This window comes from Erpetoichthys calabaricus, chromosome 2 (assembly GCF_900747795.2).
Source record: "Erpetoichthys calabaricus chromosome 2, fErpCal1.3, whole genome shotgun sequence".
Lineage (NCBI taxonomy): Eukaryota > Metazoa > Chordata > Cladistia > Polypteriformes > Polypteridae > Erpetoichthys > Erpetoichthys calabaricus.
The window spans coordinates 293,310,053-293,327,405 of NC_041395.2; the positions used below are offsets into that span (position 1 = coordinate 293,310,053).

General features: G+C 39.8%; 1 protein-coding gene across 1 annotated transcript in view; it reads left to right on the plus strand.

Moving 5' to 3' along the window:
- The window catches only part of ablim1b (actin binding LIM protein 1b), a 341,011-nt gene that overhangs the window by 190,688 nt on the left and 132,970 nt on the right, over positions 1-17,353 (plus strand). The window contains exon 6 of the mRNA XM_051922460.1: positions 5,127-5,220. Within this exon, the coding sequence (XP_051778420.1) occupies positions 5,127-5,220 (94 nt within the window). The remainder of the gene's footprint in view (positions 1-5,126; positions 5,221-17,353) is intronic.

Sequence of the window (17,353 nt, forward strand, 5' to 3'; positions counted from 1 at the left end):
TAATGTAGGAACTGAACATCTATCTATCTATCTATCTATCTATCTATCTATCTATCTATCTATCTATCTATCTATCTATCTATCTATCTATCTATCTATCTATCTATCTATCTATCTATCTATCTATCTATCTATCTATCTATCTATCTATCTATCTCTTTTGTTTAAGTATCTTTTGCTCTCTCCCTGAACCAGGCAGTTTAAAGTGTACAGACTGGAGGAATTGGAGGTGGGTGTTTTAGGAAGAAGCCCCAGGGTGTAGCCTCCGTTCACTACAGCCTTTTTAATGAGTTCTGTCCAGATGTGTATTTTCATTTGACAGTCACATCTGGCCCAGTGAGACTAGCCTGTATGTTGTTCATTTGACAATCTTTTATTTGTGTGGTGTGACAGGAGTGTAAGTAACTCTAAATTCCCACAATCCAACCGTATCCACCCAGTATAGATGTATTGCCTTTTTAGGATTAGTTAGGTTTACAGGTTTCTAATGACAGTCGTGAGCAGACATGTTTTCCATACCTGAACTTTTTGATGCCAGTTTGTTTCAAATTGAAGTACTGCTTTGGGTGTGGGTTGTCAAAGATTGCATTTTGTTACAACCATCTAATTATTAGGAGTAACTTTATAAGAGGCAAGTGATTAAAGGTTTTGGAGAATTTTCCTGCAGGAAAAATGCAAGAATCAGCCCCAAATTACAGTATTCAAACCATTGAAAACATGGAGACATTATTGACTTATTTTATGAAAACATTAGTACATAGCATATGGTTAACTGCTGTAATCATACTGGTAAATAGACTAATGATAAATTATTTAGCAAACTGCTGCTTATTGACTAAGAAGTCTAAAAATGAATTGAAGTAGACAAATGTACAACATACCATGTTCTGTTAATCATTTTTACAAGAATATCTGAAATGTACAGTGATAACACAAAAATGGGAAGTGAAAACATGAAACTGTGCTGTTTCTCATTGCCAGGATGTCCGGAGCCTTTGCTAATAAGGATTATGGCCTCCTAGCAAAGGTGTAGCCACAAGACTACCAATCTTATTCACCACAGAGACTTAACTGCTTGTCCCTTTGAGAGTCCGCTGATGAGCCAGAAAAACTGAACCACTTGCATCATGCATTTGTGATTTGGAAGTTATTATAATGAAGGAGCCCACCAAGCAAAAACAGAAATGAATGGTTCCACACGAATGGGATTCAACACCTCTTGATGGCGAGTAGACAAACACTGTGTAAGAAAAGCGCTATATTGCGCCCGACCCGACACAGATTGACACGGAGGCACGGGTAAAATAAAACAAACTATTTTTCTTCAGCTGGAGGGCACGTCTTCCCCGTAATCCCTCCAAGCCACAACACAGTCCCCAACACAGTACAGTACACCAAGCACTCTTCTTCTCCTCTCTTCCACCACCACTCCTCCTCCTCCTCAGCAAGCTTTGCCCACCTCCACCCGACTCTGGCCGCTGAGTGGTGGTCGCTGGCTCCCTTTTATTGGGTACCCGGAAGTAGTCCAGGTGCTTGATTGGCAACATCCGGCTGCACCAGTGCTCAAAAGGGGTCAGCAGCTCCTGCTGCAGCACCCCCTGGCGGCGCCTGCGGAACCACAGGGCTGCACAGAGCTCCAACCCCCATGAAGCTCTGGGGGAGTCCGAGGCACTGCTGCAACCCCGGGAGGCCGCCATCTAGCGTCCAGGGGGAGATACTGGGCTACCCACCCTTGTCCCCCTGGCAGATGTGGTGAAGGGGCGTCCCGGCCATCCGTCCCAACTGATACACTCAGTGGAGCACACCTGCACTCCAGGGCATCACAAGACCTGTTATTGCTCAAATTTATGTGTCACTCAGATGCGATAGGCCTCTCTGAATTTTTTTTCTGCTGCACATAACTGCGAGTACAACCTTCATTGTCCAGTCTCTGCCCGATCCCATGGCCCACAGCAAGGACCTTACCCACAAACTGGATGATTAGAACGTGGGTGTCACAAAATGGGCTCCACTTTTATAATAGTGGATAAGCAAATCCGTGGGAATGGATTCAGCAGATTGAGAGGACTTGCTGCACATGCAAGTGTGACTTTCTTGGCACTTCACATAGTGCCAAGTGGATGGCATTTCTTATATATTCTGAGGTCTGCGCACATACAGTATATATGAACAGTTACAGACTTTTGGACGATGGACCAAGCGGTCAGACACCTAGCTCAAGCAACACTACTTACCCCTCTAAATACAGTAGGTGCTGGTAAACTCAACATAAGGATCCCACTACCAAATCATAGCAATAAACTTGCAACAGTATCAATTTAAAAGTATAAATATCAGATATAAACATGCAAAATGTATCTGTCATTATCTAGACTGTAATGTATATATAAGGCTAAATCAAAAAAGTAAAGGCAATTTGAAAATTTCGCACTTTCCGCAGTGAATAGAAGCTGACACAACATAACACATTTGCAATGGCTTTTGGGTAGTTTGAACACACAGAGTGCAGTGGAGCAAACAACGTAATCAATCCTTCGGTCTTCTCTGATGAAGGCAATCAACATGTCGATGTGGGCATGTGTACGTGGTGTGGATGGTCGACCAGGTCAAGCTTTCTCAGTTACACTTTTTCTTCCTGCTTTAAACCTTTCTAACCGTTCATAAACATTTCACTTCCATACTAAGACAACATCCTTCAGCGAATTTCGTGAGGTTTCACTCAGTTTGCCCCAAGAAATCTCACTATCTCACAGTTAAACAATGGTGTAATCCCACAGCAGAGTGTCCATGTTCCTTTGACCTTGGCTTCAAATAGACAAACGGAAGAGAGCAGTACTGTGTGTGTTCAAACTACCCATAGGCCACCACAACGTATTGTATTGTGTCATCCTCCGTTGCAGTTAACTGCATCATTTTCATATTGTGTTTGCTTTTTGATTTACCCTCGTATCATATGGAGTGGGGGGTTTAGAGGTCAAGGAATTTAATGATCAAGTTGATTTTCTGATTCAGAATGTTTATGAAGACATTATTTCTGACCGCAGCGCCATTTTGTCTTTTTTATGGGTGCTGCCATTGTCTGCTGTTTGAGATGCAGGGTTGCCAAGCTCTTGCTAGGTCGGATGACCAGAATGTGCGACGAGTGACATCATTACTGCAACTATGTAAAGGTCAGCATCATACACATCCTGATTATGCAAGTTTGTGTAGGAATCCAAACTAAAGAAAATCCTTGCGCTATTATTGTTTACAAATGTCTCTGGTTTCAAATTCTTTTCAGTTATTCGTCTTTGATTTACATATTACGTTTTGGCTTTGGCTGTGGGAAATTTCCCAGTTATTGCTCCTTTCACTGAATTTCTCAGTCTTCAATTTGGCCTCACATCCTGGCCTTTATTTCTTTAATGTCTGCTGTGAGGTTAATTTGAGTACAGGTATTGTTGTTGACCATCAGAAGATGTTACCATCACAGCAGGGGCTCATTCAAGACCACGTAGGTCGCAATATAAGTCCAACTGTGGGGTTTGTGGGTCCCCTACACCACTAAGGATTGATATGTTGTAGCCTCACAGGCGCCCTGGGAAGGACAGACTGTACTCCCAGCTATAACCTTGTCTAGTTATTATACGTATAATCCATCTTCTAAGTCCATCTTACTGTAAACTGCTGCCACCCTGCACTGTAAGTAGATAATCAGGTGAACAAGTAACTGCACTGCACAATGGTCCATAGCATCAAACTGATTGGCAGTGCCAGTGCTTACATGATGGATTCTTGGTGGCCTATCAAGCAGGTGATTGCACTTTATATGAATGGTTGCTTAATGGCCTATGGGTAAAGACTGTTTGCAGTTCTACTGCTTTGACTTTGATTGATGAAATATTTCTTTCCAGACAGCAGACAATCAAACAGTTTGTTGCTGGGATGTTCAGGCTGATCACGATCACGATGAAAGGATTTTCTTATCATAAATATCCTATATGGATGAGAGCTTGCCTTCAGTGATTAACTGGGCCCGATGTGTTGTGGTCTTCCACAGAGCATTGGCCATGAAAGGCCATGATGTAGCCAGTCAGTAAGCTATCAGCCAAGCATCTGTAGAAGTTAGTGAGGATCTGGTGGATGGACTGACTTTCTGTGGCCCACTCAAAAACAAAGGAGCTGTTGAGAGGTTTTAACAAAATATGTTGTGTAGTGGGACAGTGAGAAATCTCAATGATGCGGACCCCCCTAAGAACCAAAAGCTACTACAGGCAGGCCTGTTTATGTTGTCAGGCACATGGCCCCCTCCACATTTCCTGAAGTCTACAGTCCGCTCATTTATTTTGTTGACATTGAGAGACAGACTGTTAGAATGACCCAATTAGCAATTAGTTAAACATCCTTTCTATGGGCTGTTTTGTTGTTCTTGGTAATCAGACCTACCAACATTGTGTCGTCAGCAAGCTTGATGACAGAGTTTGTGCCATGTTTGGCAACACAATAGTGTGTAAACAGTAAAAAACAGCAGTGGGATGAGCACACGGCCTTGGGGTGATCTAATGTTTGGAGTGATACCGTCAGGTGTGACAGGCAGATGTCCACCAGATAAGGAACTGAAAAATGTGCCAAAGCTCTCGCAATCAGTCTGCTCTCGAGTTTTTAAGTTATATACTGTATATTGTAAAGTACAGCATGTAGTCTGATTGGGTTTAGGTGAGTTGTGCAACCTGCAAAATGGCCGGAGAAGTTTCAGGTCTAATGCTGGCAGTGCGAGTTGCCATTGAAGAAAGAATATACTGTATTTGATAAGTCACCCATAGGTAAGATGGGCCCTTCTATGCACCAACCAAGTTATGTGTCACTCTTTAACACATCTCATCCCAAGTGGAAATGCATAAAAACGTCAAAAAATCTCCCTGCTCAGGATGAGACATCAAACAGGCTTTATATCCTGCATTCTAGGCTCCAGTTCTGCTTGTGTAACAATCCTAGTATTTAGAAAAGCATCAGGACCGACCTGACAGCTCTTGTGGGTGTAGAACCTTAAGTTGCCTTGATAATGTTCACATCCACTTTTTACTTTCAGAAAAAATCGCTTCCCAAGTCATTAAATGGATTTGTTTTTATTTCTTTATTTTATTTAGAGATGGAGCACCATACTGTGAAAAGGACTATCAGATTCACTTTGGGGTGAAGTGTGAAGCATGCCATCAGTTTATCACTGGAAAGGTATTAGAGGTAAGTGTGACATGCAGTGAAACATGCCGCCCTGCTCGGCTGGTAAAGCTCACTTTACTTTTCCTGTCTTTAGTCATTTTCTGACTTCATTATTGTGCTTTCTAAGACGGATGCTATGTATGGGCTGAGTAACTTCATTGCTCAAAATTAATCGTCAGGACATTTTAACATAACACGGTCATAGTCATTTAATCCACATTACTAACCGAGAATGATAAACCGGATGGACGCAGGGACATCCGGCAATGGGCCGTGGACGCAAAAGACGTACTGCGCAGGCGCCCCACAAATCCCCCCCCCCCCATCCCTCCCCCCCCCCCCACAAGCAAAGGGAACCGGATGGAATGCAACCTAAAATAAGAAATGAGGCACCGCACAAAGAAAAAAGGAGTCAGACGCCGGCGCTGTGCACAAAACCCATTGCACACGAAACGGGACACACACAAAGAGGAGGATTCAACAAGCCCCTACCACACAAAAAAAATGAAGCCGCGAGCACCACACAAAACCCATTGGACACAAAACGGGACAGACTACGGACATAGCACATGAAACGTACACAAAAACGACGATTCAGAACCACGACCACAGTAACATAAATAACAAATGACACACAAAGCCCCATTTCTAAATGAACCGTCCCTATTAAACATACGTCATCTCAACACGTTCACACTATGCAGCATAGGTAGATCTTATTACAATAAGGCACTATTAACCGTTCAACCGCAGAAAAGGCTCCATATTAACAGTGAGTGCGATCCTCCTTATTACTTATCCATATATCTAACGCTGAAGAACAAACAAGTCATGAATTCACGATCACGGGTACAACATGAACGTAGACGCATGCAGCGCGCGTCTCACAGTGCTGCATCGATACTGGCACGGGTTCAAAACGAAACACCTCCCGTCTCAGACATACAGAAACGACAGCGAAGGAACAAAATAAATAAACGCAGACGTCTACTCAACACGTTCACACTATGCAGCATAGGTGGATCTCATTACAATGTGGCACTATTAACCGTTCAACCGCAGAAAAGGCTCCATATTAACAGTGAGTGCGATCCTCCTTATTGCTTATCCATATTTCTCACACTGAAGAACAAACAAGTCATGAATTCACGATCACGGGTACAAAACGATACGGCTCGGGTAACGGGACCAAACACAATTCACACTATGCAGCATAGGTGGATCTCATTACAATGAGGCACTATTAACCGTTCAACCACAGAAAAGGCTCCATATTAACAGTGAGTGCGATCCTCCTTATTACTTATCCATATATCTAACGCTGAAGAACAAACAAGTCATGAATTCACGATCACGGGTACAACATGAACGTAGACGCATGCAGCGCGCGTCTCACAGTGCTGCATCGATACAGGCACGGGTTCAAAACGAAACACCTCCCGTCTCAGACATACAGAAACGACAGCGAAGGGACAAAATAAATAAACGCAGACGTCTACACCGCGCATCTGGAATGCCGGAAAACAAGCAGGCAAGGCTCCAAAAAGAGAAAGCTCAACTGACCTACATACAAAAACGGGCAAGGCTCAATACAAACAATGCACGCCGTAAACTACAACGGGCTTCTCACACAGCACAGGCAAATCGATTACAGCTCCAAAACAACACGTCCCAAATACTGGACATACAACGACGCGCCTCTCAAACGGCACAAGCAAAACATACAGGTCACGGACATCAACGACAGACACCTGCTAAACGATTGCGCCAGTTAGCTGACAACGCGTTCAATAATGAGTCCACTATTCAGGAAAATTCATTGGGATTAATGAATGTCATTTGCAATCATTGTCATTCACTTAACTTCCCTGAAGAAACAACTGGCAATACAAGTAATACATTTACACGTTGTTGTCAAAAGGGTCAAATTAGACTGCCTCCTTTACATTCATATCCTGAATATCTACAGAAGCTTCTAACTAACGATGTACCTGAAAGTAAAAACTTTATGAACTGCATTTCATACTACAAATCGGTATCCATTATGAACATGAACAGTAGCACTGCACGTGACATCCGTCTTGCAAAACTGTTAATTATTGATGAATGTACAATGGCATCCAGTCACTTACTCAACACCATTCATAAACTTCTACAAACGTTGATGAATAATAATATTCCCTTTCGATGAAAGGTACTTTTATTAGGAGGAGATTTTAGACAGTGCTTAGCTATTGTTCCACATGCCATGCGCTCAGCTATTGTTCAGTTAGTACAAAACATGCGATGTCCAGATCCAGATCATAACAATTGGTTATTACAACTGGGAGATGGTACACTCACCAATACAGATAGACTTCACCCAGATATTATTACAATTCCTCAAGCCTTTATCTGCGACGACTTAGTTACAGAGATATTTGGAACAGCAATCTCATTAGACCAAATGCCCCTTTTAACACAACGCACTATATTATGTCCAAAAAATATTAATGTGTAAAACATAAATACCCAAGTCATTGCACTACTTCCTGGAGAAACACAACTCTTTCTAAGCTCTGACAAAGTTGACTCTGATCACGACAATGACCATCTTCATTGACCTTACAAGTTCTGACCTGGAATTACCTTTTACACTTAAACGGAGTTTACAAAGAATTTTTCCAATAAACCTTTACACTGTGCCACACACTTTATTGTTTGCTTTCTATATGCATCATCTACACCTTCACACTATTCTATATCTCATTCATACATCACGCTCTTTGTCACTCCCAACACCAGGGGTTGGCGAGCGAAGCGAGCAGGGGGCGGAGCCCCCTAGTACAAATCAGAACTGGCAATGGACAGAGTAGCAGTCCCACTCACACAGGGTCAGTTCTTATTACAGCATCAGCCTCACTTGAATGTCTTTGTGGAGTTGTGAGGAAGACCAGAGCACATGGAAGAATCCCTCAAGAATGAGGTAGAATATGCAAACTAAACACGGATAATGAAAGATTCAAACACAGGGCACTGGGCGTGTGAGGTGGCAAACACTACCCACTACAACACCACGTCACCTCCCTCATTATTCTATAAATGGCTGTTTAAGAAACTTAACCTAATAAGTGAGGTAATCCCTAAATCTCATTCATAAAATATCTTCAAGATGCATCTTATGTGAAAATGTTCCCCTGCCTACAACTTTCTTAAACAAAAATGGCCAAATCGCACCTGAAGATATGAAACTTAAAGCTACCATTTGTAGTTTCCAACAGATTCTTAAATCTCACTGTGTTGTCTCACACTATTGCTGAGTGGCGGCAGTAATCTGAATTGCTGAGTCCTCCTCCAGTTTTTAAAAAAGATTGAAGAGCCTTTGTGGCCTAACATACATGGTGCCTCTAATGTTACCTTATGTGGATGATTCTGCACCATAACTTCCATATGATGACATTAATTATGCCTTTATGCTTGTGTTGTCAACAGTTGTGTTTACAGTATGTTACAGATTCCGATGTTGATTCTGCCTGAAGGTTTTGGTCTTGATGGGTGACAGCTTTAAATGCTCATAATCTCAATCAAATGCACCTTTCCCGCAATGAGGCACAGATCTGTCTAACACAGTTACATTTTTTCTATCCCAGATAGTGGAGGAAATGCTCCACCATGGAAGTTCCTAATCTTTTTCCCGGTGAGACCATGTGGAAATTTACGCATCAGCATTGGCATGCAGTTTTATCTACTCATTGTTGCACTGAGGACTCTGGATATTTGAAGTATTCCCAATGTTTTGGGTGTTAAACATTAACTCTAGAAATACGTGTTGCTGCTAGGCCTTGTGTGTAAGGTACGCTCATTTCATCATCAACTTGGGTGCAGTGCTTATTACTACTGCGCCACAGGTATGGATCTCGTGGCCAGTCGCTGCCTCTGTGCTGTCTGGCCTTCTTCCCACATCTCTGTGTTTTTTACTGTTTGTGCTCCCTTATTGTATGATGCACATTCAGTCCATTGCTGTGATCATTTTCTTTAGTACAAATATTCTTCACATACTATAAAATTGAATGAGTTCACTGAAAACATTTTAAAAATGTTTATTGTTTCTCATTAGGTGGCTTTTGTGGTTGATCAACATTTTAGTGCCTTCTGTCTGTGCTCTTTTGGGATAATCTCCTGCAGAAGTTTTGCTTTCGCATTCAAGTTCCCTTTAGCATACATACAGTACTAGTCTTGTGTTGTGCTTTGTAAAGTGTCTGTGATGGTACTCGCTATTAAAATTGGTCTCATAAATTGGTCTAATCTTTTGCTGCCAAGAGTAAATCTGTGCTGTTTCCATTACCACGTCCTAATGCTGAAGGGATGTTTCGTGAGTGACAGTTATATCTTCAGTGAAAGTAAACATTTACTTCATCTTATCAATGTTTTGTAGGCCTAACTGACAGCCAGATGATTTCTATCAGAAACGTCAGTGGCTAAGTAATATAATGGATCTTATATAAGCATTGGGCTTGGAAGTCAGCAGAAACTGAGTAGCAAGAACAAACGCCATATATTCTAAATCTGAGGCAATGTGCATGCAGGTAAGCTGTGCACATAGATAGATAGATAGATAGATAGATAGATAGATAGATAGATAGATAGATAGATAGATAGATAGATAGATAGATAGATAGATAGATAGATAGATAGATTAGAAGTGACTGTAAACAGCCAAATGTTTAGTTCCTGCATTATGACTGACAGATCATTTTGTATCTGTATTAGTTAGTGTTTTCAATCAATTAGTATAACGTGGTAGCTGAACACTATAGTATACTATAAGCCAGACTGTACATCAGAGTGCAGGACTAAAAGTCTAAACAGTATTTCTATCTCTAAACCTTTAAAAGTAAACACTGTATGTTGAAAATGTCTGAAGCCACTTGTCTTTGTATTTTCCATTGTTATTATGGATAGAATTATTGCTATTAATGTTGTTATAAATAAATGCAGCATTTTCACTCAACTACTCCCTGTCAGGCACCAGTTAATAAAATTTTACCACCTTCGTGTATTGTAGCTCCAGACTCAAACTCAGAGGCTGGTAAACGTTATCTCTCAAGTTCTTACTAGACATTCAGTTCAAATCAGTTAAGTGCTCTTATGAGCCCAGCACGCTCAGTTTAGCATGATTGTTAATACATAAACACAGAAACATGTTGCATGAGATAAATATCGCAGAGTATGTCAAATTACATGACTCCATGTTGACTTTCCAACACACTTTCATATTTCCAAAATGGAGTTGGTGTCCATGTGAAGGTCTACAGGTTGAGTGAGATCAGTCGCAATCTTGGCCCTCTTTTTCTTCTTCTGTTTTATTGTGGTATATAAAATCCGATACATCACATAGATGAGCCTGTCTTCTGTTTGTTCCTTATTCTTTGTCTCAGCATTCTATACATTGTATGTCCAGATGAGCGTTCACTGCTTGTCAGCTCTCATGAGCACGCTCCTATGAAATAATCAAACTTGTTTAGCTTTTCTGGGCAAGTCGTGGACTGGTTTGACTGACTTACTGGATATGTCACACTAGGTGACTGGACGACTGCCTCTTACTTGCTAAGATGATATGAAATCTGCAAATTAAAGGTCATTAGGAAAGTCGTGTAACGTGACAGGGCCTTAACAGAAAAAATGATCATTTTTATAAAGCAGAGTATAGCCATCCATGATCCATCTCTCCATTTTTAACTTCAGGGCCACAAAATGTTAGGATATTTAGAAGCCTGCTTATTTAAATGTCATTTCTCATCTGTTTGAACTTCTTAAAAAATGCACATCCAGTAGCAAGGTGAGAAGGTCAGCCTAGTTTCAAAGAATGAGCTCCTGTCCTTTCAATTAAAACCCATCACTTTTTTTTTTTATTATCCACCTATAAATTTTATTATATGGTCAAGGGACCACCAAACCTCTAGTAAATGAGTTTCCTTCCTCTTCAGAGGGCTGCGTAAGGCTATGGAGCTGACTCCCTTTATTGTTGTTGGAAGGCTGACGGGCATTGTTGTCATGATCATTATTGTGAGGTTACTTCTGGTTTGAGATTTCATTTGTAAACACAGGACATCCGTACTAGCTAGCAGATCCGCTGCGTACAGGGCCATGCACGAGGAATTGATACAAAGGGCTTCAAGTGAGCTCTTGTTGTGACATTTTCTTGTTGTATACTTTCTATTTATAAGCACGAGTTTTAGCTGCAGGAAATAAAAACACATATTGAAAAGTGTATAGTAACACTAAAATGTGTCTTATTTCTCCTGTAGTGTATTAATTATCCACTATTGTATGGCACATCAATTTCAGTTTTACTATTGCGAAAACCACCTGCTCAGCTCTGACTTACAGCTCATGGGTCGTCTGTGTGGGGTCTCTGTGTTCTCCTTTGTGTTGTGTGGGTTTTCCTGTCACATCCCAAACTCATGTTTCTTAAGTCAATTGGCTACGCTAATCTGGTTCAGTATGAGTGAATATGAGTGTGCACACGAGTGTACCCTGTGATCGCCTGCTTCCCATCTGGGGTTGATTCCTGCCTTGTGCTAGTGCTGCCAGAATGGATAATGGCGCCCCCAAAACCTTAAAATAGGTTGGTGACTGCACAGAAGGATGTGTAAGGCACGGGTAGAACGTCATTGGAAGAGCATTAGGGAGAAAGGAAAAAAGTTTTCTACTTTTTATTTGGGATCTCCAGAAGAGAAGGCAGACAGGCAAGATCAGATATAATAAATCAAGCACTAAGTCGTTAAACAAACAGATTTCAAGGACCAGATAGTCAAATAAGTCCTTGGTTTTGTTGTGGGTCTTGCTCTGGAGTTTGGTTTTTCTATCATTTGCATTTTGCCGTTGTTATTTTTCCACAGCCATTCCAATTTGGTTTACATTTTGCTAGTTGTTCTATTTTTGTTGTTCATTTTGTGTCAGCTATTGATGTTAGCTTAAATTGTTTTTTCTCTCTTTTATGTTATTAAGTGTTTTCAATAGAGGGGGGGGGCGAGCCCCTAATTGGATTTCAGCTTCTTTAATCAGCCTCATGGCAGCACTTGGGAATTATTTAAGGGACCTGCAGTCACTGCTTCGATGCAGTGGTATTAACTTTGGTTTATGTTAGTTGACTTTCTTGAGTTTTGTGTCTGGTCAAGCCTGATTGGGCCTGGAATCTTCTAATCTTCAGGTTTAATCTTTTGGATTTTGTAGGCTTTTCACTGTCTTCAGGTTTTAGCTTTTGGATTGTGGATTTTATGGCTTTGTAATAAGTAATATTTCAATTTTTCCATACTTTAAAGGTGAGAGCTGTGGATCCTTCTGGCCTGAAGCTGATAATATTGTATTAAAAAACTCTTCACAGTTTTTATACGTTTGCAAATTGAATTGCTTATCATTTCCTGACCTCTGTCACCTGGCCCTCAAAACAACGCATAGTACAAGTTTTTAAACAGATGTTGTCTTACCTCTCTGCATCTGTCTAGGCACTGAATTTATAACATGCATCCCACACTAACAGATCTGATATAGAACTACTTCCAATGAAGTGCCGCTGTGGTTCTGATGGGCTTCATGATGGTCAGTCGCTGTGTTTTGGAGATGTGGTTGAGAAGTGCGTTTATGAAGATACAATCTTTCAGATGTACTGTGCTAAGATGTTAAGTGCTACACATTACAAAGATATTTATATTTTATATAAAGGCAGTTGACTTTCATTTCATGTTGGTGATTCTTTTTATGAGCTTAAAATCTCCTTCAGCCAAGAGTGCAACTTTTCTTCCGGCCTGATACTTTTATTGACAATCTGTGACAAAGATGCAGATGTAAAGTTGGGAACAGACGACACCATCTCATCACTGTAATACGCTGTACAGAGAGTGGGCAAGAGTTTCAAAGCTGACTGTGTGCTTGGTATGTTACTGAATATTTAGGGAGCTTTTATAACTTGAATAAAAATGTGCTATTTGGCCCTCGTGATTGTTGTTTGACTTTTATAGTTGTTAATGGTATTCCTGGAAATACGTGCATGTATATCCTGTCAACTCCTTATAAAAAAAACTCTGCATATCTGTGAGTTTGGATAATGCAAAAAGAAACAAGGTGTTTTATCTTGTCTTTGAATATTTTATTTAATTACTTTGTTTTGATGTGTATTATATTATTGTTTGTTTTATAAAGACTCTTCTGATTGTACTTCTCATAAAGTAAAGCCTCAGGGCTTGAATGTTGGGGCTAAAGGAAGATAAACTTCTAAAAGCTACAATATATTAAGACCTTCAGGAAAGAATTATGCATATTTTAAAAGAAGATTACAATACTAATATGGAATTAGGGAATAAGAGAATTTATAACATATAAATTATTTAGGCAACAGAGATTCTTGGTTATGTGCAGTTTTCACCCCCTAAAACAGAAGTGATGCCAAGACACATAGACATGGTGAGGGGATGTGGTAAGGGTTCTTACTGAAGTGATTCTGTGAAATAGATATTAGGGGGTTCTTGCAAAAATATTCCTGCATTGATAATGAAGTAAAAGTACATTTAAATGAGAATGCACGTAAGTTAACATAAAGATACTCATTTTCTCTGTATAGTACTGCAGACCAAAAACCAGGAGTCCCCGCTTCATCTCTAATCAGTGTCTATCTTCTCTGGTGCGATACTGTATGTCAAACAGTTCTCAAGGGTGCACAGTAATTCTTAATTCACACAATACCTGAATATTCAAATTTTGAGTTCATTCTATGATTGAAATGTCAGAAAAGCAAATACAAAGTCTCTGCATCAAGCTGTGATCAGGAACCTTCTGTAGAAGAAATTGCAAGTGACACTTGTAGGTTTGATTGAGGCAGCTCTTCTTGGATTTCTCTGACACACCCCTGGAGATATGAGGTAATGGAGCATAAACATTACTTAATGCAGATGTAATGCAGTCTCGCCCTTCTTCTAACAACAAAGAAACCTAAGGAAAGTGATTCAATTACAGCAGTTTGTGAAATATTTCAATCATTTTAACTTGGTGCTTGTTTTAAATACAATACAACACGCATTAAATGTTCTCTGTAAGAAATGTGCATTTAAATCAAGAAACATTACATTTTTACTTTTAGTTTCAATGTAATTAGTAGTGTGGTATGCTGTAGCTGACTCAATATAATGTGACGCTACTGCACGCTGAGAGATGGTGCATCTGTCGAGTAGCACTACTATAACCTGACTGCTTATTCCCTGTGAACTGGCCGATGTCAGGAAAGACTCAGAGTCAAGGTTATTTAGCTAAGCTAACTAATACAGATGGCCGTTTTCACTTCTGACACCTAACTAAAATACTTAGCACTTAATGTATGTTACATAACATATTCAGAATTATTCGCTATTAATCAGATGACAGAGGCCACTGTTCCTTTATGCAGCTTCCAGAATTTCTTCCTGTGTGTGAACACTGTTGAACCAAGAGAGTGATGAGACATCCTTATAAGCAAAAAGGAGCAAACAGACCCTGGCCCCATCGGTTTCCTATCTTGTAATGTGTGAAGGTGGCCACCATGAGTCGATTGCACCCCTGAACCCGGACTGGCTCATTCTGCTTGCACCTGCCTATGCCAAGGACCACCTGTTGAGGTCTGTTGGTGATAGCAACATCTAAAATATATAAACTGATAACTAAGCATCTAACTCACAAATATGTGAATCTTTTTTATCATCTTTAATAGTCTTTTTGCATTAAATTAATATTTTTAGTGCTTTATAGGGGCTTCTGTTCAGATCAAGTGCTGAACTATCTAAAGAGTGCTTCACAAAAAGATTTAGAACTTATTACTTTGTATCAGTTAGATTTAATAATTGAGTAATCCTTTATATAATATGCTCAATCACCTGAACAGTAAGTAACACGACTTGTACATATTTACACAACATCATTTTTTTAATAAATTCAAACAATTTGCATAAATTAATTGTGATATTATATATTTTCTTTGGTAGGTTCTGTAAGTGGACAGGTGATAATATTTGTTCGATATCTTTTTAATTAGCTTAGGAAATTGAAAGATTAATTGCTGGATCTTTTCCAGTGTCCATCTGTTTAGCATTTGTATTGATAAGAACAACAGGTGCTCCTAAATGAACGCACATCTGTGGACTCTAAATAGCTACACAACGTGATCTGTAAATTCACTTTTTGAAAGGGAAGTCACTCTGCTGGAGTTGAGGTCAGATTTTCTTACACTGCAGTCTCACATGAGACATGATGTATATGAAATTCTCCATATGTAGAATTTGTAATTAACAACAAACAAACAAAAATAACCTCACAGATTCCATTTAAATACCATTTTATAGCAAATCTGATAGTTAAAATGAAAGGACAGGCCTCAAAATGTTTTAAATACATTATAAGAAGAACACATCAGTGTCTAGCCAGTCTAGCTGGATTTTTCATAACCTAAGATATGCTGATGACACTGTGCTGATGGCAGAAATGGAAGCAACATTGCAGAAGATTTTAAATGAAGGTAATGAAGTGGGGATGTAATTTGGTATGAAGATTAATGCAAAGAAAACAAAGAGCATGTTGCTAACAAGAAATGAGGCAGTGCCAAAGATCAAAATCAGGACTGATGAAGGAGACACAGAGCAAGTAAAAACATTTGTATACCCGAGTCATACAATAACATAAGATGAAAGATGCAATGTAGAAATTAACAAAAGAACTGAGATGTCCATCACTGCATTTAAAAGAATGCAAACAATTCTTACAGAAAAGTCCATTAGTTTAAAAACAAGAACAAAGAATCATTAAATGTCACATATACTCAACCTTATTATATGGCTGTTAATTTGGGCATTCACACAAGCAAGCAGGAACAAGACTGAAGCATTTGAAGCGTGGGTGTGTAGTATGCTGATGAAGATACCTTGGACAATGAAAATAAGTCACGAGGAAGGTAAAATCTGGTAAATGCATATGTAGCCCCCATGATCAAGAAAAAAAAGTTTCATATTTTGGTCAACTTGTAAGGCCTGGCATGGACAGGTTGCTACCTGAAGGACACGTAGAAGGAAGATAAAGACTAGAATTGCTGGTGAACTTCCAAGGAGTAGACTGGTATCAAAAAATGTGAAGCACTCAAGAAGGAAAAGTCAACAGTGGAGAACCATAACAGCAACTTCTGCATGGAAAATGGCACTGAATGATGATGATGATGATGTGATCTATTTACATTTATTTTTTTAGGCAACACCTTTATCCAAAGCGACTTACAACATTTATGACACAATAGGTTACATTTCTTTTCTTTTTCCAGTTGGAGCACAGGTAGCTCAAGTGACTTGCTCAGGGTCACACAGTGTCAGTGGCAGGATTTGAACCCACAATCTCAGGGTTTGAAGTCTTTTAAACAGATTTAGTTTTGTATAAGATCATACCCTAAATTAATTTAAACCCAGGTTCTGTAAGTGGAGGGGTGAATGAAAAAATAAGTTGTTTTTTTAACTCTTCCCCAAAATCCTCCCATGAAAAAATAATGGTGCTTTTTATGGATCAATTTTCTGAAACTGGAACTTCTCTACCACAAAACATCTCCGCCAAGTATCGGATTCAGTGTAAAATGCCATTTTGAAAAAAAAAAAAGTTGATTTTTTAAAAAATAAGTTATGTTTGTTTTATGGCATAAGTATTTTCGTTGCTAAGAATATTATTTGAAGCATATTTTGAGCTGAAAAATGGCAGTCTTCCTCATTCTTAATGTTACTTGAGTGGAAGCAACTCAAAATTAAGCATTTGCTACACATTTTTTGCTCTCAATCAGTATTTTTTTTCTCCTCTTATTCCTATAGTATATCCAGGAATTCATATTTAGAAGGTGTAAGCTACTAGGGGGCATACTGCCACCCTAACCCCCGGACACAGACAGGCAGGACACAGGTTCACTCAACACCCGTGTTTATTTACAGTTTATGCACATTACCAACACCCCAATATACAGTCCATTCCGTTCCTTGCCGCCAGTCCATCCGCCTCCACTCCTCCTCAGGCTTTGTCTCCTTCCTCCCGACTCTGGCCCCTCAATGGAGTGAGGCGGCTCCTCTTATTCAGGTCTCAGGAGTGATCTAGGTGGCTCATCACTATTACCTGGAATCACTCCCAG